Below are 25,578 nucleotides of genomic sequence, written 5' to 3' on the forward strand. Positions count from 1 at the left end.
GAGGGACTCGGAGTAGAACCGCTGCTCCTCCGGATCGAAAGGAGTCAGTTGAGGTGGTTTGGGCATCTGGTCAGGATGCCTCCTGGACGCCTCCCCGGGGAGGTGTTTCGGGCATGTCCTGCCAGCAGGAGGCCCCCGGGTCGACCCAGGACACGTTGGAGAGGTTACATCTCCAATCTGGTCCGGGAACGCCTTGGGGTCCTGCCGGAGGGGCTGGTGGAGGTGGCCGGGGAGAGGACGGTCTGGAGCTCCCTAGTTGTGATGCTGCCCCCGCGACCCGGACCCGGATAAGCGGAGGAAGACAACGACGACGAGACGACGACGATTTAAGTATTTTCCAACCTAAGAATAAACCGTCTTTATGCAAGATTTTAAATTTGCACAATAGTAAGATAACGTAAATAATTAAAACCAATTATTATTACAGCTCATGACTCAATACATTCATATCATTTTGGTCCCAGCTTCTTTTTCTAAGTGGACAAAAGCTGAAAACTCATAAATGGCCTTTTTACGTTTAAACTACTTCATGAACAAAAATGATGTAACAATTAATGTGCCCTATTAAACGTAGCAGGGAACCAAGGGCGCCATGTGATTTCCTCTCATTTCCCTGCTCGCCTCCGTTTAGTGGTTCTTGTTAACTGCAGCTAACCATTAGAAAAAGAAAAAGAAGGCGTGACAGGGAGTTAATGTCCATTATCACAGGTGCATTGAGAAAAAAATCAAACGTGCAGACAGCCCTAGAAATCTTTCATATAAAATCAGATGGATCGAAGAAACGAATACATTTCTGGATGCATGCCCATTTGTCACACAGATAAACAGAGAGGGGGATGAATAACGTTCCGACTCACTGTGTGGGTGGCTCGGTTCTCCAGCTGCACTAGAGTCGGGCTGCGCTTTGACTTCCTGGGTTTGGTGGTTCGCTCCACATGGATGCCCTGTTCTCCTCGTAAGTCCAAACAGCCACCCGTTTCCTCCCCCACGTTGCCCCAACAACTGCCTCCGCTCGATGGGATGTTTTCCTTGTTGGGGTCCAACTCCGTCCTGATGGATGCAGCTCTGTTCTCAGACAGAAACGCTGACAAAGTTAGTCATCTGTTTTGATTTTTTTGCACCGTCTTTATCAGTTTGACATTGGATAAAAAGCAAAGCCAGGGTCACTCTGGTGCCTTACTTATACCATCTAAAGCAGATAATGTGCTGTTTAGCATTTGTGTTAATTCTATTTACAGTCTGTTTACTATCCACGCTCTTAGTGACATTTTCTGTTTCCTCCTGACTGAGACGGTCTTCTAATCCACATGTCACTGATCCTTTGATACTCCAGCAGGTCTTCATCAACAAGGATTAGCGTCTGACTCCAGTGGTTATGGCTGCATTTTGTCTTTGTGGACAAACTTTCCAACACAAATGACTCACTGCAGAATCACTCAGGTCAGAAAATGGTCTGCTGTAAATATTAAGCTTCTTACATCTTTAAAGATGGAAACAGCTTATTTCTGGGCTTTTATAAAAAAGTGTTGATTTATTCTTATTTAATGAAAAAAAAATCTAATGAATCGTAATAAATTCCAGTTATGTAAGACCGTATGCCACTGAAACTTGAATAACTCTACACTTTTGAAAAGAGTGTTTTGAATAGCCTCTGTTCAGAGAAATAGATTTGACCTCTTTCAGGACTAATTTGAAGCTAGTGGCTAATTTGAAGTTATCAAAAAGTGTTGATGTCACCATAAAACAGATCAAACTTCACATCCAGCCAAATAAATGTTACTAAATAAGCCTTTACTCTTGTTTCAGTTGTTATTTTGGCAGAAATATTTAATGTTAGTCCCAGTTCTGCAGAGGCTCTCCTTGCTGCTGGGACTACATGCAACCATGTGACATAAGCTACAGAGGTCACGCGCACTGTTTGCATCTCTTTCCTGAGATGTGTAATACAAGTATAATTAATCATTCATATAAATTAAATGTTGGGATTTCTGCATAAAAGTTTGCTAGAAAGATTAGTTTTCTGAGAAATAAAAGACAACATTTTATTGTAATAACATTTTTGTATAATAGGCAAATTTCTGTATCACTGTGGGAATAAAGCAGGCATGATTTCACTTCAGCAGCATTTTACACTTCAAGCAAAATGACTTAAAATGTAAATTTGAATTTTCATTTAAAAGGAAGGGGTTAAATCTTGTGTTGATCATATAATCAGCAGTGCACATCGACGTGAGATGCTTCCTGACAGACTCTACCTGTTTCTCTCTCTGACTCTTAAGCCGTCCTGCTGCTGCTCTCTCTGGAGCCGACGTCTCTGCCGCGCCGTTGTCGTCACCCTCGTGCTCAAAGGACGTGCGGTCAGCCCGATGGTCTCTGACTGTTGATCTGCTGAAGGGTTTACGTCAAAGAGGTGCTGCTCCACCGCTGAGCGAATGGTCTGGTCCAGAAAACTTCAGGGAGCAGAGGAGAAAATAAGTAGATTAAGTAATTTAAACCACCTCATGCTCCACGACCTGTTATTAGCCTTGGGGAGTTTAGTGTTATTGTCATATAAGGCAAGAAAACAACAGTTTAGCAGCTCTGAAATAGGGTATAATTATGTATGAGATGGAATTCTTACTAATATAGGTATATTTATGTATGTTAGAGTAGAAAAAGCAAACATACTCCACCACATCTGGCCTGCAGCGGACTGGGGAGAGGTGGTTACTGAAAGGAAAACAAGTCAGGGGGATTAATGCTACAAAAACAAGTGGTCACAACAGGTCACTGAGCAACGCTGAGGCCCCCTCCCCTGAGGGGGAGGGGGCGGCTCTGGTTAGAGGCCTGCATGACTAAAGCATCTACGTACACAGGTGAGTGTTAACCTCAGCTGGGATTACAGCTTAACAAGGTCCTGTGAGACAAAAGTGGCTGGCTTCTCTAACTACAGCAGAGCAACATGGTCTAAATGTTCATAATACCCAATGACATCATTTTAAGTAAATGGTAAATGTTTCATACTCATGTGAAATGAGCAAAGTTTCCTCAATTCCGTTTTCCAGAAGAAAAACAAAAATCAAAATCAGCATTTAATGGAATATCTGAAAGGAAAGAGGAACTTTTTTAAATTTTCTATTGTCTGGCTTCCAATTTTTATCCAACACAGAGTAACAGAGAAAGACATAAATGTGGTTGTTTTTTCCTTTTTTTTTTTCCTTGTGGTTTTTTTTAATGTTCAGGCTCTTAAAGGTGCAATGTGTAAGTAAGATGACATCCTGTGGTCAAATTTGGTTTCTGCAATCACTCTCTCACTCCTGTTTTGTGGGTTTTATGGCTGTTGCCAGTTACGGATCAGTACCAGGAAATTCTAAAGCCTGATTTATGCTTCTCCGTCTGCGTCAGTGCGGAGACACGCAACGCCATTATCCGTCCTTGTGTAGGGCTCCGGCAGGCACGCAAGTACATACGGAGTCGAGCCCACTTTTTTAAACATCCATCGAACGAAACGGATTACGCGAGCTTGTGATTGGTCAGGACACCGCTGATGTTTACAGCGCCGCCATTGCAAAGAGAGCCGAGTTTAACTAGTGGCAGACACGGAGAAGCTTGAAGAATGCCTTGCAAAAAAACTCTAAAAATATGAACATTTCATCCTCCCGTGACTGGAGGAGTGAAAAGATGCGCAGCAAGCATTTTATTTGTGGACAGAAATGACAGGAAACGTGGGTTTAGAGGTGGGGAGCGCATGAAGCGGTGGGAGAATGAGAGATAAATATGTCCGTGTTAAAAGTCTCTTATATACACAAAAAACACAATATAAACACACTATCTTGGACCGATACATGACAGGATACCACAGAACAGCGCTACGCCCTCTGTTGTCCTGCCGGGCAATTGCTTTGCAACACTCCCTAGGAGACGGAGAAGTATGAGAGCAAAACGCTTCCGTCAATCCGTGCGTGTCTGTCCCTTGCGGAGCTGACGGAGAAGCATAAACCAGGTTTAAGCAGAGACGTGTCACACACAGTAAGTTGATAATTAGATAAATACATTGAACTGATTGGCTGCGCGGTGGCGCAGTGGTTAGAGCTGTTGCCTTGCAGCAAGAAGGTCCTGGGTTCGCTTCCCGGCCTGGGATCTTTCTGCATGGAGTTTGCATGTTCTCCCTGTGCATGCGTGGGTTCTCTCCGGGTACTCCGGCTTCCTCCCACAGTCCAAACACATGACTGTTTCACATGGTCTGTCTAAATTGTCCCTAGGTGTGAATGTGTGTGTGCAGGATTGTTTGTCCTGCGTGTCTCTGTGTTGCCCTACGATGGACTGGCTCTCTGTCCAGGGTGTACCCCGCCTGATTGCCCGTTGACCGCTGGAGATAGGCAACAGCCCCCCCCCCCCCCCCCCCCCCCCAAAGACCCTACGTGGACAAGCTGGTTTAGAAGATGGATGGATGGACATTGAACTGACCTGAATTGGAATGTTTATTATGTGAAGTGCCTTGAGACGACTCTTGTCGTGATTTGGCGCTATATAAATAAACTTGAATTGAGTTGTCATAGCACTCTTAGGCGTTTTACAGTAGGGAGCATTTACTACACTTATTACAGTAATGTGCCTCCGGCATAGAGGAAGTCAGGTTGTTTTGCTGTTAGCTTACTGTTATTGCTCTGAATGATTCATTAAAAGAAGTAAAACATAACCTTTCAGTCATTATTCACGTCACACATACATTACATTACATTACATACTGTAATATTGGGTTGTTGGTGATTTATGCTTCTCTGTCAGCTCCACGAGGGAGAGACACGCAGGCACGGACAGAGACGATTTGCTTTCGGACTTCACCGTCTCCTGGAGAGTGCTGCAAAGCAATTCCCCGCCAGGACAACAGTGGGCGTAGCTCTGTTCTGTAGTGTCCTGAAATGTATCTGGTCCAAGATAAGAGCATTTAATATTGTGTTTACATTGTGTTTATTTATTTATTTTTTTGTATTTCAGAAACTTTTTAAGTCAGACAAATTTGTCCCTCATTCTCCTCCACTTCTTTATGCGCTCACCACTTCTAAACCCAAGTTTCCCATCATTTAATACTCAATACCTTCCTGCTTGATACTCAGCTTGTTAGATAGGGGAGTTAAACCATCAAATAGTTCCTGAACACAGCCACAGCTGCAGCTCACTGCTCCCCACGGGGATTGGTGACTTTTGAGATGAGTTTCACCAGTGTGTGATTACTAATGGGACTTTAACTTTAATTCACCGTTAATATGGTTAGCTCAATGTTAGCTCAACGTTAGCCTCTAGCCTTCTTGACTCAAATTTAGTATTTAGTAAAACAAAAAGAAGTTATGGCTTCTCTGGGGTACAAGAAATAACTTTTGGGTTGCTCTTGTTACTGGCTTTGGTTCTTTAAACAACTCTCGCTTTTTGTCGGCCGTAGTCAAAATTACAAATGTCGGCGCTGCAGCATTAGCTCACAGGAAACACGGCAACCTCATACTCACTGATGGTAAAGAGTAGCTTTATCCCTTCTTCCTTTATTTCAAAAAGAGGAAAACTGACAACCCTGCAACCCCTGAGAATGAAATATGATTGAGAACGACACATTAGACTGTTTTGGGATTATTACACTGTAGAAATCTTACTTTATTCTTACACATTGTGTCTTTAAGTGTAAAGCAGTCTAAACAAAAAATAAATAAATTTGGAAAAAATATTCTATCCTTTTTTTACTTTGATATTGAACTATTTATATTACATAACATAGAAGAGACAATTCCCAGTCTTCTCAAATCCCAGTCAGTCGTAGCGGATAGCTGCTTCCTGTTAAAGGGGTGTTTTCCGCTCCACTGTTGCTACATGCTTGCTTAGTATGGGGATTGCTGTAAAGTCTCTGACACAACAAGTCAGTGACTCGATGCAACTTCAATCAGTGGGTGGACTTCAATGAACCAGTCAGTAAATAAAGACTGAGTGGTTATCTACAGCTGATTAACGTTGAGAGTCAACCTCATTTGAGATGGCTGCCACAGGCAACTGAACCTATAAAAGACAACAGATATGGCTCTGACAGATATGATGCTAATCATTAAGTCACAAATTTACTGAGTTGTAACAGACTGCACATGAGCTGCAAATTTTATGTGGGTTCAGATTATTTTCAAGATTTGGACAAATCAATATTGACCTTTTTTTCATCATTTTAAACTAAACCAAACTTAAATTATTTAAACTCTTCAGATGAAGGGAAATTAATAATGTGTGTTTATTCATTTTATAGACTTTTCATACATTTTATAATTTAACAAAAACAGACAATTTGGACACGTTTTATTTGTGTTTATTGGCCTGTTGATGGAAAACGTGCTGGTTTGGGACTAAGTGGGATAAATCAAAATCGTATCATTTAATTGAAGAAGCACAACAATAAACCGCTCTTTTGATAACAGCTGCTGTTAAAAAGATGAATATGATGTATTTGGAAAACCTCTGACTGTAATAAAACAAAATCTAAACTATTATAGCCTTTGAGCTTTTTAATGTTAATTTTGCTTTCTAAATTTAACAATAATTTTGATATAAAAAAAAGTAATTTGTTTAAAAATATTCAGCCTAGACCAGACACTTAATGTAATGCCTGATTTTCCTGTTTTTTCCGACAATCGTCTTTGGACATGCATCAAAACCAACAACCTCTCATAAACAGTAGAGTTGACTGTTACACCAGCTTGGCAGAGAGCCATGTGTAGAGAACTGATGAAAACCGAGATAAAAACCAAGCTGTGGTGCGGTCTGAAGGTCATTCAGGTGAAACTCGGTTAAATTACATTATCAAAGCTGTAAGTGAGAACTATAAACCAGACTGGAGTAGAGCAGACAATCACTCATTGCTTCTTTTTTAAAAGTTGAGACATTTAGCTTGGAAATAAGAGAATTTAACATGTTTTTCATGCAAACAAGAAGACATCAAAAGGTTTTGATTGTGTCACCATAGGAAAACAAGCTGAAAATAGCTCTGGTTCACAACGTAACAGGTTAAAACAACAGGAGCTGGTTTAATAGATGACTAATGTTGGTTTAACCCCACAGCAAATGTCAGAGGCTTTAACTCATCAAGCGCATCAGAAATAGGATCATTTGTCTGGAAAGCCTCTGACAGCGTATGACAGAAAACTCTGGAACCGTCTGGAGAACCAATACCAAGCTGGGGGTGATTTTATATTTAGAGCATGAGTGTTAGAAATCAATAAACACTTAAAGCATCCTGACAATGTTACGAGCTGTTATGCTGGGATCTCTGTGCCTTGTGAACCTGAGAAACACTTGTGTGTTTGTGACTCATCCTTCCCAAGGGAATGGTTCCAAAATGGTCTCGTATAAAGAACAGCAATTTAAAAACGCACGATCTTATTATGACTTTTTAACTTATGTTAAGTTTAACATAATCATATGTGAAACTGAAAGAATGACAATATGGTGCAAAAGTCAGTTTATTTCAGTAATCCAACTTTGACTGAGAGACCATCTAAAGGCTCACGAACCCTTTGCAGGTGTTTTTGATTCATTAGCTGATTCGAGTGTGACACTTTGTTTGAGTCTAGATTATTGAACCTTTTCACAAAATTGTCTGAGATTTTAAATAAGGTGTTTTCATAAACTGTACATGTTTGTTTTCATTAATTGAGCATTTAAATGATTTTTGTGCATCTTTTTAATGAAATCTCAATGGCATATTTTAAAAATCTGATCTCCAGATGGGAGATGCAGGCAACAAAGTCCCACACCTCACTTCATACGTCAAAGCGAGGGAAGTCAGCCTCAAATTAACTCTTTACAGTATGCACCTTCTTGTGCTGCAAACTAACAGCTCAAATATCATGTTATCAGCTACAGGTGAGTGAGTGACTCAGCTTCAGAGATGAGTTTGCTCCTCTGACTCAGACTGAACTAAAGCTGCAGCAGTGTGAGACAGCTGTAGTGTGAGATGGGACAGACGCCCGGTGTGTAACAGAGACAGGCCCATTCCTGACCCACAAGCCAAAGAGGCCACTGGCAGAAGAGATGAGTCACTGCAGCGGGAACATGACAGGAATCCCAACTCAGGTCCACGGTTTTCCTAAATAGTTTCTAAAAATATCAAAGAACACTTAAGGTCCAGATTAATATTTGATCATCATCAGAGCTGACTGTGTCCCAGCAGAACAGTAAATCTCCAGTTGTTAAAATGCTCTGGATCCAAATTAAGGATTCTTGTAAATATGAAATAAAACCTGTTTTATTGACAGAAATCAGTGATAAGATGAGCCAAATTATTCATTTATATGATTGTATTCATGTGTTTGTTTTGTTTTAGCTATTTCAGATTAGGCTGACCTCAAACATGAAAACATTTTTTTTCAAAATCAAATCAAACAATGTTACCTAAAATAATAAACTAAACATCTTCATTTTAAAAGTTATAAATCAAAATGAAGTGTCTTTGCATCCACTCTTGGATGGTTTGCAATAATCCACTTTTTTTGACAAAAAAACAAAACACATTTTGTTTAAATAAAACTTTAAAATGTAAACCCTGGAAATTGTTTTCCGGGCACATCCAACCGGGAGGCGGGAGGAGACCTAAAGGTAGACCCAGGACACGGTAGAGGGACTGTCTCTCACCTGGCCAGGAAACGCCTTGGGATTCCCCCGGAGGAGCTGGCCCATGTGGCTGGGGAGAGGGAAGTCTGGGCCTCTCGCGACCCGACTCCGGATAAGCGGATGAAAATGGATGGATGGATGGAAATTGTCATTTTATTGTTTGAAAATAGGAATAAAAGCTAATTAAAAGATCCAGAGTAGTAATCTCACGATAGGCATGCTTCTGCCACTTCTTGGTTCAAGCCACCAGCTAACCAATCAGAATTTGATCTACATTTGACGTAAGCCCAATCCCTTCTGTGAAGAGGAAGTGCGAAGTAAGGCGTGCGTAGAACACAAGTGTTCCAAATTGGGACAAGGGGCCTCGCGTCATTGACCGCATCACCTGCCGGGATCCCGGTTGCTGTTAGTGCTACTTTTTAAGAAATATTTATTAACGACTTTCAAACAATTATTTGAATAAATTTACATTAATTGCTGTCCACATTAAATCTTCTTCTAAAACATCCAGAGCATTAATACATATCATTAATCATCTTAAAATAAACATCTTTCATTTCAAAATACACATTAATATGCAGATGCCCTATTGGGCGCTGGAGAGCGTAACAGCATGGCCACCATATTGGTTGGGTTCCTCACTCTCCAAACCCAACTAGAGTCAATGCAGAGTGAGTAATTATACTCGTTTGCGGTACAGCCTGAGATTACAACAACTGGTGTACTATTGAAAACAGATCACATGGGATTGTTATTGACTTTTCTAGCCTACCTATTGGGATTTTATATTTTTACTGATTTTGCTTAATTTTATTTATACACCTTCTTCAGTAGAAATGGGGCAAATGAAGACCTATCCAAGATGGTGGCAGGCCACTACAGCAGCTCTAAGTCCATGGGTAAACTATGTACCGTATTTTCTGGACTATAAGTTGCACTTTTTTTCATAGTCTAGCTGGTCCAGCAAGTTATATACCAAAGTGACTTATATACCAAATTACGTATACCGCGCTGCTGCGGGCCGGTTCCGGTCCAGGTTTCAGCTCCTCTGCCCCGCTGGGAGGGATTCAAACACCACCATCACCTGCTGCAGCCTGTGGTGGGGTGCTGCGGGCGCTCTCCTCGCCCGTTGGGAGGGTTTGAAACGCCGCCATACTCCCTGATTGTTTATTCTGTTATTGTTACCAGTACTTGTCTTGCAATGTGAAATGCTTGGTCTCAGATTTTGTGAGAAAAATAATAAAATTTCCCCCCAAAATGTGACTTATATATTCAGTGTGACTTATATATGTTTTTTTCTTCATCATTACAAATGTTATGGCTGGTGCGACTTATACTCCGGAAAATACGGTACATGATGTCTGTGAAAATACATATTTTCTGAAAAGGCACTTGAGCCATTACTTCATCTTAATTCTTCTCAAAATTGCCATGCAGCAATGAATTGTGGGTAACACCCTTGCTTGAAGTTCGCATTGAGGCGGACTTGGGCAAAGTGCAGATCAAGAGAGCAAAAGGGGCATGGTCACCCTCTGCACTTGAAAATCGAGACACCGTACATAATCGCACCCCTGGCCGGGAACTCGCAATTGAAGGGCACAAGGGTGGAAGTGCCAGTATTGGGATTGGGCCTTAGTGATCATTTTGCATATAAGATACATTCTCACAATCCTTAATTCAGAGAGAAATGAAAGTTAGGGCACGCAACAAACAGATTACAGTAGATTACCCTGACAAAAGTAAAAGCAAATTTATTTCATTTTGAAAACCAGATGCAGCTATACATCTAAAACTTGTTTAGTGTTTTTGTTTACTACGTAAAAAAAAAGGTCTTGTTCATAGAATAATCTTTTAAACACCTCCTGGCTGTAGCTCGCAGTTTAAATTATCAAAAAATGTAGCATATTTGTTTTAGGAAATGACCTGTTTATTTGTCCCCTTTATTTAAATGTTCGAATTTAGACCTAAAAAAGCAGCAGAATGTTTTTAATGACTAACTAGTCTGTTTTGTTTCCAGTTTAAAGGAGTCTGAGATGTTAATCCAAGTGTGAAACATTATAACATGTCTGGAACTTTAATTCAGTGTCTGTGCTACTTCTGGACTGATGTAAAAACAAAACAAATAGAAAGTCTTTGTTTAACGAGAGCTTAAAACTGCCTGATTCGATAGTTTTCCTTCAGACTGTCTGACCAAGATTACTGCACAAACACAAGTGAGACAAAAATGCCAGGTTTTCACCTGGGTTGTTGCTATTTTTTTAAGTCAGCTGGTCTTTAAGATATAAAAAGTGTGGAGGAAACAGGTCCAAAGCTTCGACAGCAAAAGCTTACACCAGCTAAATCTCCACCATGCGTACCCAAAGACATCCGCCCGGGTAATCCAGCTTTACACCACAATCAGATATTAGCCAAAACCTACACAGTCTTTAGTTCACACACACACACACGTACGCACACATTGGTGAGGCCATGGCTGAGTCTCCACCAGCAGGTTTCATGTGCAGGACTGCTCACAGATTTCAGCACAGGGAAAGTCATGAAGCAGAGCAAAGCACAGAGATGATTGTGAGGGAGAGAGGTGGCTGATCCTGTGTTTATCTTACATTTTCCCTCAAATTAGCTATAAAATACAACAATTTTATTACATTTTAGTAATTGTCTTCCTCACAGTGGTGCTTCCAGGACATTTTCATGGAGGGCCAGTGAGAGTTTTAGGGTGGCACATCAAATCGGTCCTTGTGGCAACTCTGGGAGGGTTTAGCCTTTAGCTGTGCATTTATTCTTTGTCATTAAAAAACAATGTGCATCCACCACATTTGCCTTTAAATCTTAGAGGCTAAAACATTCCAGGAAAAATACGAATTGTGGTTATTTCTATCATTTTTCTTCCAAAATTTATTTGTTTAAATTATGATTTATTTATTTACTTATTTATTTAATTTTAAACTCATGCCTTAAATAAAATGAATGTATGGTATGTGGGAAAATTTATACTTTTATCAAAGTGGAGGAAGTCTTCCATGGTGGGGAGGGGGGTCAGTAAAGTTACAGGGGGGTCTTTGCCACCCCTGACCACCCATTGTGGAGCACCACTGCTTCTTCATGAACTACAATGAGATCTTGGTGAAATGTGCGTGGGAAGCAGTTCTGTCTGTAGCTCAGATAGACTTTACAGCACAAAGCTTTTAATATTTAAGGTGGTCACAGAGAGTTGGACTGTTTATAACTGAACAGGCGTCATGATATGTTTTATGGTTTATACACAATCACAGTTTAGGTTTAATTATGTTTTAAGTAGACATTTTACGATGAAATGTTCACAGTGATGGTGTAACACAAATGATGCGATGCTAAACTCTTTACAAGCTCAAATAGCTTTACATTTTATAACTAGCTCAATCATCAAAACTTTGGCATCTTTGTTTTATTTTACCTTGTATGCCTTTCACTATAGCACTTCCTTCAGAGCTGACGTAAAGTCTCAATATATGAATCACTTTGAGTTATACTGCCATAATTATTAAAATAAAGTTGTGTGTTCTGTGCGTATTCAGTTACATACATTTAAAAAAGGGGTTTTAAAAAGGCAAATGTTATGTTTATTTGCTTGGCCCACTTTTCCAGAATGCACTGCGATTCATAAAGCCACTCTTTTGAGCCACTGGCAGCTCCTTTAACATTTATATGAATCTAGATTAAACATTGTATACAGATAATAAATTACACTTTGTTTAGATTATTATAAAGTTATGTCTTGATTCTGGTTTGACAGAAATGACTGAATGCAAATATGCTATATCATGAAAATATTTAATACCTAAACATTCAAGACCAGAGATTGAATTTGCATTAATATAACAAACATACATATGAATACAATAAACATATGAACTATCATCTATTTGTGTTTATTGTTTATAATACATTTCATTTTCAGATATGAATAAAATTTGTTTTTTATTCTAAAAACAAACCAACTAGAATTTAATTTGTGATTAACGCTGTGAATAAAAAACAACAAAAACACATTTGATGGACTCAATAATTTTTATCACATTCTTGCCTGCAGTGTTGGGGAGTAACAGAATACATGTAATGCTGTTGTCGGTACAGGATCGGTTCGGGGTCCTTCGACTGCCGATGACGTCAAAGTACGGCAAACCCACTCGGACAAAATATACTACACATCTATACTGTTGGAAAGAATTTAGCAGTTTCGTTATTAAAATAATGTTTCTTAAGACGTAAGTTTGTGTTTATAATGGTATTTGTAAAATAAAACACTATATTGTATTCATAATGTTGAACTCCTCTTTGAGCACATCCCTTGAAAAATCATAGGTATTAGCAATACCTGTGAAATTGTATTTGCAGGAAAGAAGTGTGTCCCGTTTATTGAAGTATTTTGTGTTTAGTTTTTGACGTCTTGTCCATGCGTAGTTCAGTTACACTCATAGCTGCTAGCCAAAACTCTGGAGTTAAAAGTTTTCTGGCTTTACTAAAATACCTGTCTGTACTTATTTGATTGATGGTAGTTTTACTTTCTATTAGACTCCAAGTGTAATCATTTCGGTGATATTAGCATTAGCATTCCTATGGGTTTTTCCACGTATATTAGCATTGCGCTAACCACTCGCTGCCAAATTGCAGCCTTTGCTATTAGAAAATCTCCTTTTGTCACATCGCAATTTAATTGCACATGCAGTTAATCGTTCAGCCCTAATATACATGCAGCTCTATGCTAAAAGTGTATTTTCAAAGAGGTAATGATGGATTTCTTTGTAAAAGTTGTCCATCTTTCCAACAGAAAAATTTGCCTGGACCAACGTAACGTGATAACAACAACATAACGTGATTACGTAACTTCCATAAGGTTCATGTTCAGCCAATCAACTACTTTGATGTCACCGGCAGTCGACGGACCTCGAGCCGATCTTGCACCCGAGTAGATCTTGTACCGATACCCTGCTTGACCCTTACCAATCTGGGTTCAAAAAGGGCCACTCCACTGAAACTGCTCTGTTAGCAGTGACTGAATCCTTAAAAGAAGCTAGAGCGACAGGCAAATCCTCAGTGCTTATCCTACTCGACTTATCGGCAGCATTTGACACTGTCAACCATGGCTTCCTTTTGTCCGCACTCTCTACCATGGGCATCACAGAGAAAGCACACGCCTGGTTTGAATCATACCTCACAGGACGATCATTCACTGTATCTTGGCTTGGACAGTCCTCTACCGTGCACCATCTTGCCACAGGAGTCCCCCAGGGCTCTGTACTAGGACCTCTTCTCTTTGCCATGTACACCACCTCACTGGGTGAGATCATTCGATCAAATGGCTTCTCCTACCACTGCTATGCAGACGACACCCAGCTCTATCTGTCATTTCCACCGGACGACCACACTGTCTCTGCACGAATATCAAACTGTCTCTCTGACATGTCAAAATGGATGAAATCCCACCATCTCCAACTCAACCTCTCTAAAACTGAACTACTTGTCATCCCAGCAAAACCATCCATAAAGCACAATATCTCAATCCAGAATGACTTCCTATCTCTGGCTTCTTCAAAGGCAGTTCGAAATCTGGGTGGGTTGATTGATGAATACCTAGCCTTTAAAGATCATGTTGCCTCTGTTGCCTGTTCATGCCGCTTTGCGCTGTATAACATACGAAAGATCAGACCATACCTAACACAACATGCCACCCAGCTCCTGGTGCAATCTACTGTCATCTCCCGCCTCGATTACTAGAATGCCCTTCTAACTGGTCTTCCAGGCTGTACTGTGAGACCTCTTCAAATGGTCCAGAACGCAGCGGCGCGTCTGGTCTTCAATCAGCCTAAAAGAGCACACGTCACCCCTCTGTTCATTGAGCTCCACTGGCTACCGCTAGCAGCACGCATCAAATTCAAATTGCTAACACTAGCATACAAAGTCCGACATCAAATTCAAATTGCTAACACTAGCATACAAAGTCCGAGACGGTACGGCTCCCATCTACCTGAATCCTCTTGCAAAGGCTTACGTCTCGGCCCGGCCGCTCCGGTCATCACAGGATCGTCGGCTAGCAGTGCCTACACCACGCTCAGGACAGTCCAGACTTTTCTTATGCATCGTTCCACAAATGTGGAATGACCTTCCAAGCACTACCAGAACTGTGGCTTCCTTTTCAATTTTCAAGAAACTCCTGAAGACCCTGCTCTTCAGAGAGCATCTTCTGAACTAGCACCTTGCCTGCACCCGTCCCCCCTCTCTACTGTCCACTCCTTGTTCCCTCCTCTCCATGACTGATGTCAATGTTGTTGTTGTTATTGTTGTTGTTAGCCTCAAGGGCAAAATGCCGATTATCACTTGTAAGTCGCTTTGGACAAAAGCGTCTGCTAAATACATAAACATAAACATAAAGTGATTACGTAACTTCCGTAAGGTTCATGTTCAGCCAATCAATTACTTTGACGTCACCGGCAGTCAACGGACCTCGAGCCGATCTTGCACCCGAGCAGATCTTGTACCGGCACGTAACTTATTCAGAATACTAAGGACGGAGTAACTTTATTCCGTTACAGTTACTATTTTTAAACATGGTATTTAGAATAAGGTTACTTTCGTAATACCACTGGAATACTTGGTGTGTTTTCCACTTTCCACCTGAAAGATGAATAAATACATTTTGGGCAATGTGTATCTATGGTCATTTGACGGCTCTCAGTCGTGAAGTACTTACCGCTACAGATGTTGGTCAATGAGGTGGTCTGCTACACTTTGTCGAAGAAAACACAAATATACCCTTTTTCTAAATAAAATTAAGTACCTCTATTTGCTCTTCAGTCCAGGTTTACATATTCCAAGTTGACGCCAAAGCCATTTTAAGCAAGCTGTTGCCATATCTGTGCTGTGATTGGACCTCTACGGATGTCAGTCATGAAAGAACAACATAAAAAACAAAAAAACTAATACATAGTTTTTCTAAATTAGCGTGCTGTGAGTTGGTTAGCGGCTCCTGCAGAAAAGTTTCACTTTATTACAGAACCAGTAATATTGACACTTTTCATAAAATAAGTAACAAAAATAATTTCTTTGTTAATTTATTTTTTCACAGTCAGTACATATTGTTTAGCATTAATATGCCCTCTGTTTTCCTGCGGGGGTAACTACCAACGCCTATTGTGACATTTAATAGACCTAAATACTGTTTTCAACGGGAAGTACCAGGATTAAGCAAAGTAACATAATATGTTAAAAAATACATTTTAAAGCAGGTATTCAGTTTTCTGTAACTTTTACAAAGTATTCCCCCCAATACTTCTTGCCTGTGAATGACCTGATAATAACAGAAACAACTGGACTGATTTAAACATCTGGATCCTGATACATTTATGGTGAGTCAACAACTTTTTAATCAGGAAATCAAAACTTGTCTGTAAATACAGCAGCAATAAACTTCATTTCAGGTGTTGTTGTGGGTTTGAGTGATGTGGTTATGTAACAGTTATCTAGTGGAGCTTCTGTTGCCTGTCATCCATTAAGTTTTAGCAATTAAATGCTTAACGTGTATGACCCTGGAGCCTTATCAGCTCTGAGGATGCATCAGTAAACAGTTCTCTTTGACTGGATCAGTAAAGCTTTAACTCATAAATACAGAACGTTCCTTCTTATTATTTAATAAATATCATGGAGGACAAGTCACTGGAACGTGCAGAAACATGTTTCAATGTCTATTAGTAAAAAAACAAGCTCATTAGTTTCAAAGTTAATGTAATCAACAATGTTTTAATCTGAACTGGTAAGTGTGACACTTCGGATACACGTTTTATTTATGCTGGGGTCACGTGGGGCTTATGATGTAATCGCACACCAAATTGCTACATTTGCTGAGATTCTAACTGCAATTTACAGACAAAGTGTCTTAATTAAATCCTAATTTGATTGCAGTTATTTTCACCAACCAAAGTTTTCTCACACTATTGTCTATTTTAATTCAGTCACCCTTTTTCGCTCTCAACCTCAGTATTTTCACACGGATGATGTTTGATGAAGTGGTGAATCTGAACCATATGCCCCCGCCATCAAAACAACCAAGCAGTGCTTCCACATGTCGACTCTAACTCGTGCTTTCTACTGCTTTTGATGACAATGCACAGAGGCAGTAACCCCACCCCCAGACACACACCCCCTACCTCATCCAACCCCAAAGCAAGATTCTGACACGTGCACGGGAGGCCTACCTCATGTAGAACGGAGATACTGGCCTGTCCTCGTCTGGGAAACTGAAAGATTAAAAACAAAACAAAAAACAGACTTAATAAAAATATAGCTTTATAGAGAAGTGACATTAAAAACTGTGCTCCCGTCCTCATCTCTGCATGCTGGGCCAAAAATAGACAGATGAAGCCAGCTTTTGTCTGCAGAATAATGGGCATGCAGCACTGCAGATGGCTCCCTTTGTGAAACCTGTCTCTGGTAATTACAGTTAACCAGCAGAGAAATGGCTGCTGAGTCAAGTCTGTGAGAAAGTCTCCATCTACTTTTATATTTCCTTTTTTTTTTTTTTTTTTTTTTGCAAAGAACTTGCATGATTTTCTATGATCCTTTTGTTACTTTTCCAGCTCGTCTTCATGGTCCTACATGACACACCAAACTCTGACCTAAAAATCATTCAAGTGTGAAAAAGGCTCATAAATTGAAGGGATTAATCAGTGTTGTGTCTACAAGTCATAAAACAACTAATAAAAGAAAAATATAATTGAGTTTTTTGTAAATTTAGTTAATTTATTCTTATCAGTCGTTCAAAGACAATAATATTTTTAATTTCTTTAGCTTATAACTAAAATAAATAACTGTTTGATTGTAAAATATTGTATTATACACCAAAAAACTGATTTTTGTACATGCCTGTAGCCTCAAGTGTAACCCAAGAATGCAACATCTCTCACACCCTGTGTTGAGTCATGCTTTTATTACTGAAAACCATCTGGAGACTTGTCAACTATTTAAAGACAATCTTTGGCAGCGAAAGGCAATAAATGTATAAATGGAGGGTGGTTGGAGTTTTGCAAAGTACTGTGCCAGTAGCACATGATGATTTTACGCAACAATCAGAGGAACTCAGACTTGATGCCAATTGTTGAATCGTTGCTTAACATTCTCAAATCCTGGCCCTTCCAGACCCCAGATTTCATAATCACCCAGTTCTGTTTGCTCAAGCACAGTTTCTCCACTCTTACAAACGTGAAACAGCAAATAGAAAAATTATATTTGAAATGCTTTAATTCAATTCAATTCAATTCAAGTTTATTTATATAGCGTCAAATCACGACAAGAGTCGTCTCAAGGCACTTCTCATAGTAAACATTCCAATTCAGGTCAGTTCATTAAGCCAATCAGTAAAGAGTTTCCTATATAATGAACACAGCAAATTGCATCAAGTCACTGACAAGTGTCAGTAACTTTACAGCATTCCTTATATTAAGCAAGCATGTAGCGACAGTGGAGAGGAAAACTCCCTTTTGACAGGATGAAACCTGTTAAACCTTTAAAGAAGAAACCTTTAAAGATCAACTTCACTAGTTTTTACAACACAGTTGCAGTGGTCTCTAGAATAAACGAACAAAAGATCTCTCGCGTTCCTGTTTCAGGAGCTCAAAGAGAGCCACCGCTGAGCTGAGGAGTTTGAGTCTTTTTTCTCTGATATTCAGACATCTCGTCTCTGATTGGCTAAAGGTATCGCGACTCTACCATTAACTCTGTTTTCTTTGCGACGCTGATCCTTTATCTCTACAAAAAACTCAAGCCTGAAGGAGTTCTGCCATGTTGAGGAGCTGCTATGCCAACAGTTAGCTTCTATTAGCAAGACATGCTTTGCTTTCCCCTAGAAGCTAAATCAACAACAGCTTTCCCCGTTGCGAGCCAAGATGGACAAATCCATGAATGTTAATTTGGCATCATAATGTGCTAAAGCCACTGGCTCTTCTAATAGCGCTACCATGACTATTTTCTGTCGGTGGCTAATGCAGGAAATGGAAGTAGAAGACTATTTTCACATTCAGCCTGCATGTTAAACTCAGAGTGACTCCAACATATTCAAAAAATAACATGTAAGAAAATGGTTTCTCAGTGAACTTGCTCTTTAATAGGTAAACACCATTTTCCCAGCAGACTCTGTGAATGTTGTTGTTTTATTAAAAATAGAAATATTTGCAAAACAGAATGAGCATTAGCCAATAGCCAATAGCAATAGATATCCGCTTACGTACAGATGGTCAATCACAGAGTGTGCACACTTGTTTGCAGAAGTACCTCAACTGATACAGAGCTAGCGACATTTTATTTTGGACAAGTCTATAAAACTGTATATGTGAACAAACTGCAAATACAGGAAAAGTAATAGTAGAACAATGTGTTTTAGCTCTGTTGGCTGGCTAAAGGTGTGTGTTCACGAATGAGGGGCATTGCTTCCAGTTGTAAATGCGGAAATAGAGAGGCTTAAGGTGTAATTCATTCTTCAGCCTCTAGATGGTGTCCTCTGACAAAAACTCCAGATTTCTGCTTTAAAGAGGTCCTTCACTCATATGAATTCCTTGAACATCTGGGGGAAGAAGCTCTGGTGCACTTGTTTCAACACACATAATTCAGGGAGTGGAGAAAGTAGCTTCAGACGGCAGGGTTTGGAGTCTTACTTCCTGAGATAAATGAATGTCTCTGTGGGGAAAAATCTCTGGCACTCCCGTTTCAGGAAGTAGAAGAGAACCAGAGAAGGGGGAAGCAGAAGACAGCAGGATTTGGAGTATTCCTGATTATGGGACATGTCGCTCTCTGATAACAGCAATACAACTCAATCATTGACTATGTTTGCACTGCAATGTTTTATCTCAACAAACATCATAAGCATGAAGGAGTTTTGCTGTGTTGTGGAGTTGCTAATGCTAACAGTTAGCTTCTACTAGTCGAGATGTGCTCTGCTCTCTCCTGGATGCTAAAACAACAACAGCCTTCCTCATTGCGTGCCAAGATGGGCAAATCTTAGTTTTTCACCATCTATTTTGTATCAGAAGCTAACGCAGAAAACAGGTGCAGGACACAATTTTCACGTTTGGTCTGAATGTGCAGCACGGGTGTTAAAGATCACTAAGAAACCATTTTTAAAATCAGTTACGGAAATGGCATTATAACGAAAGAAAGTAATTCATTTGATTACATTACTGAAAAAAATGTCTTAATTAATAATGAAAAAGGATTTTAGTTTAAAACCTTACATACAGAAATTATAGGTAATATATTATGAAATTAGCTTATTTTAAAAACATGTCTGTGTTTCATGATGAAACATAAAAGTGGCAACAACAAGCTAACAGGGTCGCACCAAAATATCAGTCAACATGTTGGGTTTTCCAACCTAAAAACAGATCTGTTATCGAGGGCTGTGGCTGGATGTTTTGGTGCCTCTGTGTGTTTAGCTTCCTGCTGCACGTCCAGGAGACTTACATTAAGAGGCAGGTACGACGAGGGCAGCATGAGCCACTTTACTCACCCGGCCTGGAGCCTCAACAGGTTCAAAACAAAGGAATTAGGTTTCACGTCAACTCGAATTGGGTCGGAGCTCAATAAACTGAAAAGTTTCCCTCAGATTACTCGACGCACAGAAAATGTACGTGTTTTCCTCCCGTTTAGCTTTAGCTGACTGTAATTACCCTTCGTCACAGTGTTTCAGAGCCTCTGTGCCCCATGACACACACACACACACACTCATGTCATTAACTGGTGTTACACAGTCTGGCAAGCTGATTAAAATAATATGTGCTGTCACTGTTGCTGTGAATTGCACAAGTGGAAATCCTGCTTATCCCACTGAGGGGATAACAGGAAGCTTTGTGGGCATGCTCACAACAAAACTGATCCCTACGGGAAGAAAGCAAACAACTCACGACAAGCTGGGGAACTTGGACTAATTCCAAATTTTCCATAGTAAAATATGTTCGTAGATCCTTTTCTGCCTGGCTTTACATTTTCCATTCTCTCTCCAACATCAGTAAAAATGAGTCTGATGAGAAACCAAAAGACTAACGAGCTTCTGGTTCTGCGTGATCCTTCCTCAGAAACGAGTTAAAAGAAAACTAGCAAGACTCCAAAAAACTGTTTGGAATGATGGATTCTTAAAGTATTTAATCTAAGGTGCTTCATTTATGCAGCCTTGCACAACTTATAAAACAGTACCTAATAGTCAAATAATTATCAAAAATCTGTTTCCATCAGAAGTTCACTTTAGGAATCATTACGGCGTTCCTGCCCTCTGCTCACGCATCACACCATAGATGGTCAACAGCATGTAGACGTTGCAGAATAGGTCTACACTGTCTCATTGGTGGCTATCAATGAGTCGTGCAGACAAAGAGTAGGTGGAGAAATGAATGAAACAAAGAACAATAAAACACTCACAGCAGGTGCAAAATGTGCATTTAGACTGGTTTTCATGTAAAATAACTAAAAAGTAAAACTATATTCAACAAAATCCAAACAAGCTACTTAAATTAATATTTCCACGACTTGAAGACAAATTACAAAACGGTTAATTCCAGTTTGTAGTCTGCATCCTTAAGAGTTAGAAAATCTGGTGGTATTTTCATCCTCATTGACAAGAGTAAAATGTATAAATTGGAAAAAAGATATTGTTCCTAAAGGTGTGGTTCACCAAAAAAAAAAAAAAAAACAAGATTTTTTCATGATTATTTCTGATTATAATCGGTCACTCTGTGTTTTTCATGCAGGCTGAACATGAAAATAGTCTCCTACACCTATCTCCTACAGTAGTTTCTGATAGAAAATAGACGGTGGAATTCTAGGATTTGAAAAGCCTGACAGATCTACCCCACACTGTCACTTCACATTCATGGACTCACCCATTTTGGCTCACAATGGGGAAGGCTGCTTTTGGTTTAGCATCCAGGAAAAAGCAAAGAGCATCTCTGCAAGTAGAAGCTAACCATTAGCATTAGCAACTCCAACACTTGGCAAAACTCCTCCAGGCTTGTGTTATTTATGGAAAACATCAATGTTGCAGAGTAAACAGAGTTAGTGGAAGAGTCGTGTTGCTGTTATCCAATCAGAGGCGAGATGTCCAAATATCAGGAAATAAGACTCCAAATTCTGCCATGTTAAGCTCAACTCTGATGTGGCATTCTGCAAGTTCCTGAAACAGGTGCATCTGAGCTTATTTCCCCTGAGAACGACTTACAAGGCATTCATTCCTACTAGAGACCACTGCAAGTGTCCTGAATAAATGAGTGTCCCACATCTTTAATTAAATAATCTATTAAATTGTACCATCTGACCCTATTAACTGCTTTAGCTTCTGTGTCTTTAGAGTGTTTATGTGGCAAAAAGTTTGATGTGCAAACATTTCTCCTCAACTTTTGCAGCAGAACAAGGATTTCCGTTGCATTTCTTATAATAAAAGAAAATTACAAAATACATTACTTTTTTTTCTCAGCAGAAATGTTATATTAAAACTGGTTTAGTGCTTCTAAATCAGGCAGAGCGTGATTTAAGTGAAGTGACTTTTGATCAGCTTCACAAAGCTGAAGTAAAAAAAATAAGTTCAAAGAATCCACTGAAACAACCTGATTAACATCTAAAAATATGACATTTGACCTGCAAAAAATCTGATCTGAATGACTCACAATCCTCACTGGTAACAAATCGATTTAACCACCTACGCACTAATTTAAACATTTATAGGTGAACTGGTTTCATTCAGTCGGCTGCTGACTGATGTTCTGATGACTTGTTCAACAATGCAGGAGGCTGCATTCACACCTCACCGACATGCTCCTGACTCCCACTACATTCAGGAGGACTTCTTGGAAATCCAAAGGTTACATTGCAGGATTTAAGCAACTCTACACTAAAACGGCCCTCATGTGGATCAGTGCAACTCAACCCTATGAAACCGCCATGTTGGCCTGTGCAGAAGCAGGTGTTACAATCACAGCCTTCTGCCGGTTGCTAAAGGAGACACAAGGTGTTCAACTGAAAATGATGAAAGATTCATTTTGATTCTATTAATTAATGAGGTCAAAGAAAAATGGAGGGCAAGTGGAAGCACTGAAGGAAAACCCTGGGATGATTTGCTATCCAGAGTGTTAAACATGACACACCGGAGCCACTCGAGACGAGGGAAGAATCTAATTGAGCTAGCATTGAATTTCACACATGCAACAAGAGAAATTGAGTCACTACAAAGAAGAAAAATGAATGACATGCAGTAAAAGAACATAAATGAGCTGGACTAAAATTTAAAATCATGAAAAGGAATCCTGTTTTTATGTGTACGCTGACTCAGATGTGTTTGCTATAGCGTTTATGTCAAAATAAAAGGTCTCTTTTTCCTCTATTTTAAGCCCCAAATATTACATGAACATGCTTTTGCACTTTAACAACCCTACTATGACAACAAAGTTTTAAAAGTAAGTTGCTACATTTTATATTACAATCTGGCAGCACTGTTTAAGGTCTGCTGACTAAGACTGATGATGCTCGTTCCTGAGGTCTCATTTCACTCTGCACAGATCAGCCACCCAATCTGATGTGGCACACACACAGTTTCATCATGTGCAAGAATTCGACTGAAGATTTACCGATGTCCTGACACGGCGAGGGAAGCTTTGGTTCAGCTGAACTCTGATTCTAAAACGGCATCAACTATCATTCTAATCTAAAATAGCACCATCATTTTGTCCTGCTTCCATTTCTGACGGCTTTTCCCTGACTAAACCTTTCCCTGATCTCCTCAGCTACAGTTTTCTGATCTGTTTTCATTCACTTGTCAGATTCTACTTTTGCTTTAGCTCTGTCTGGTCCTGGGCCTCTTGGTGCCTTCGCCTGCACCTCAGGTCCTACATCGACCCCACAGTGGGACACGTTACATGAATAACAAAAACAAGGACAGGATGAAAACACAACTCAACTCATTTTATGGAAGTTATGGAGTCATGTCAAGACCTCAAAGTGTCCAACCCACTGCCTGGTCCCATCCCCAACTCATTTAGTGCATCGTCAAAGGAAACCACTGGTTTAGATGTTAGATGTTTATGATAATGTTAATACAAACCTTAAACATTTGTGTAAATAAAACCAGTTTCACGTTGAAGAGTGCAGGTGTATGGTAAAAGGTGGTGCTGCTATTGCCCCCTCAGTGAAAGCAGCCCCAACAACAGACACAGCTGCTATTCCAGGGCCGTGGACACTTGAAACCATTAGGTTCAAATTTCTGCATCTTATAATAGGCTTGTTTGCTAGCCAAATGCTCACCGACAAAAAGTTCACGCTACAGGTCCCTAATTGCGGTCACACCCTTACCACCCTTACCCCCCACTGAGTAGAGGCCGATCACAACCTACTCTCCAGAGATGGACCTCACTTCCTTCTTCAGATTAACTTAATTATCAAACATTTTGGAGTGAATTATCTGGGTAAAGATTATAAATAATCACCACCTGTTATAGGTAGCTTCCTGAATAGCCTCTGTCCAGAGAAGTAGAGTTTACAACTGACAGGACTGACGAAGTAATGGTTAGTCCATCAGACTGCTGCCATCTTTAAAAAGAACCATCACTGAGAAACATTTTTTTACTTGTTCTCTTTGTAATATGACTGGTCGCTTTGAGTTTAATGCTCTGGCTGAATCTAAAAATCACTTCTACTCCTTTTTCCTGCATTAGCCAGAGATAGAAAATAGACGGGGAAACGCTCGGGTTGGAAAAGCCATTCAGATCTGCGTCACTTTGAAAATTAACATTTGTGGACTCACCCATCTGGGCTCATGACAGGGAAGGCGGTTGTTGATTTACCGTTCAGGAAACAGCAGAGAACGTCTCAGCTGCTAGAAGCTAACCATTAGCACTAGCAACTCCAAACCATGGCAGATAAGGCTTGTGTTATTTGTGGAGATCAAACGGAGTCAGTGGTAGTCTCGTTAAACGGCTTTCAAATAAAACAGGAAGCACAAACTTTTATAAAATAACATTTGAATAAATCGCAATGAAACCTTGAAGATTACAGCTGCTTAACAGCAACCTGTTATGGGCTCGACACACGGGAAGCGACAAACGACCGCGATCAGCGAAATTTGTCGCCGTCACTTTTATTACCTGACACACGGGAGGCGATCCGCGGCAGCGGCCAGCGGCAAAGCCGTCTACGTGTTCTGTTCCATGGCGAAATCGAAACTTCCGTTGTTTTGTTTGGCTGTGTCAGGTTGGAGGGAATTAAGGTTATTTAAGCGGTTCAGAGTTAATAAAGCGGTAGATATGATGTTTCACAAGGTGCTGCTAGAGTTACGTGAAATCTTACTTCTGATTTTACTATAAAACATAATAATAATCTACTTCTCCTCCATGTTTGCTCAGAGGTGTACGGAGCATCCTGTCCACTCATTGGTCAGTGAATGAAACCTCCGTTGATTGGTCTTCGTCCGAGCGACAGCGATGAAAAGTTGAAAATGTTTCAACTTTCTGGGATCGCGTCGCTGGGTCGCACGTGCACGAGTGCAAAATTTCACACGCACGTTTTTCGCGTTTCGCTTAGTAGGAGGGAGACCTGCGATTATCGCTTTGTCGCGCATGTCTCATTGAAAATGAATGGAGGAGAGGCGATGTTGCCTCCCGTGTGTCGAGCCCTTTTGTCTTGGCTTGACTCAAACTAGCTGTTAGCTTATCAGTCCTTTTGAACACAACTATTTCTCCAAAAAGAGGTTGTTCAGGAGGCTATCTGCAGCAGGCAATTATTAATTATGTTTACATGGAAGCACGGAGGCTGAATGATCTATTTACAGGAGTAACGTTCTTTAAAATAACCATCTAATCTACTTTGTACTTTCTCACAAGTCTGTTCTATACCAAACTACAGAAGAAAAGCGGTGAACCACATGAACACTGGACTTGTTCAGGCCCATGTGCAGATATA

At 40.1% G+C, this 25,578-nt stretch overlaps 1 protein-coding gene across 2 annotated transcripts in view; it reads right to left on the bottom strand.

Annotated features, from left to right (window-relative positions):
- The window catches only part of fam13a (family with sequence similarity 13 member A), an 86,630-nt gene that overhangs the window by 31,159 nt on the left and 29,893 nt on the right, over positions 1-25,578 (bottom strand). For both annotated transcript variants that reach the window (XM_015965436.3, XM_015965428.3), the window contains exons 8-11: positions 16,848-16,889; positions 2,668-2,709; positions 2,256-2,450; positions 858-1,065 (exon numbers count right to left, since the gene is read on the bottom strand). In XM_015965436.3, the coding sequence (XP_015820922.1) occupies positions 858-1,065; positions 2,256-2,450; positions 2,668-2,709; positions 16,848-16,889 (487 nt within the window). The remainder of the gene's footprint in view (positions 1-857; positions 1,066-2,255; positions 2,451-2,667; positions 2,710-16,847; positions 16,890-25,578) is intronic.

Source organism: Nothobranchius furzeri, chromosome 4, assembly GCF_043380555.1.
Source record: "Nothobranchius furzeri strain GRZ-AD chromosome 4, NfurGRZ-RIMD1, whole genome shotgun sequence".
Classification (NCBI taxonomy): Eukaryota; Metazoa; Chordata; class Actinopteri; order Cyprinodontiformes; family Nothobranchiidae; genus Nothobranchius; species Nothobranchius furzeri.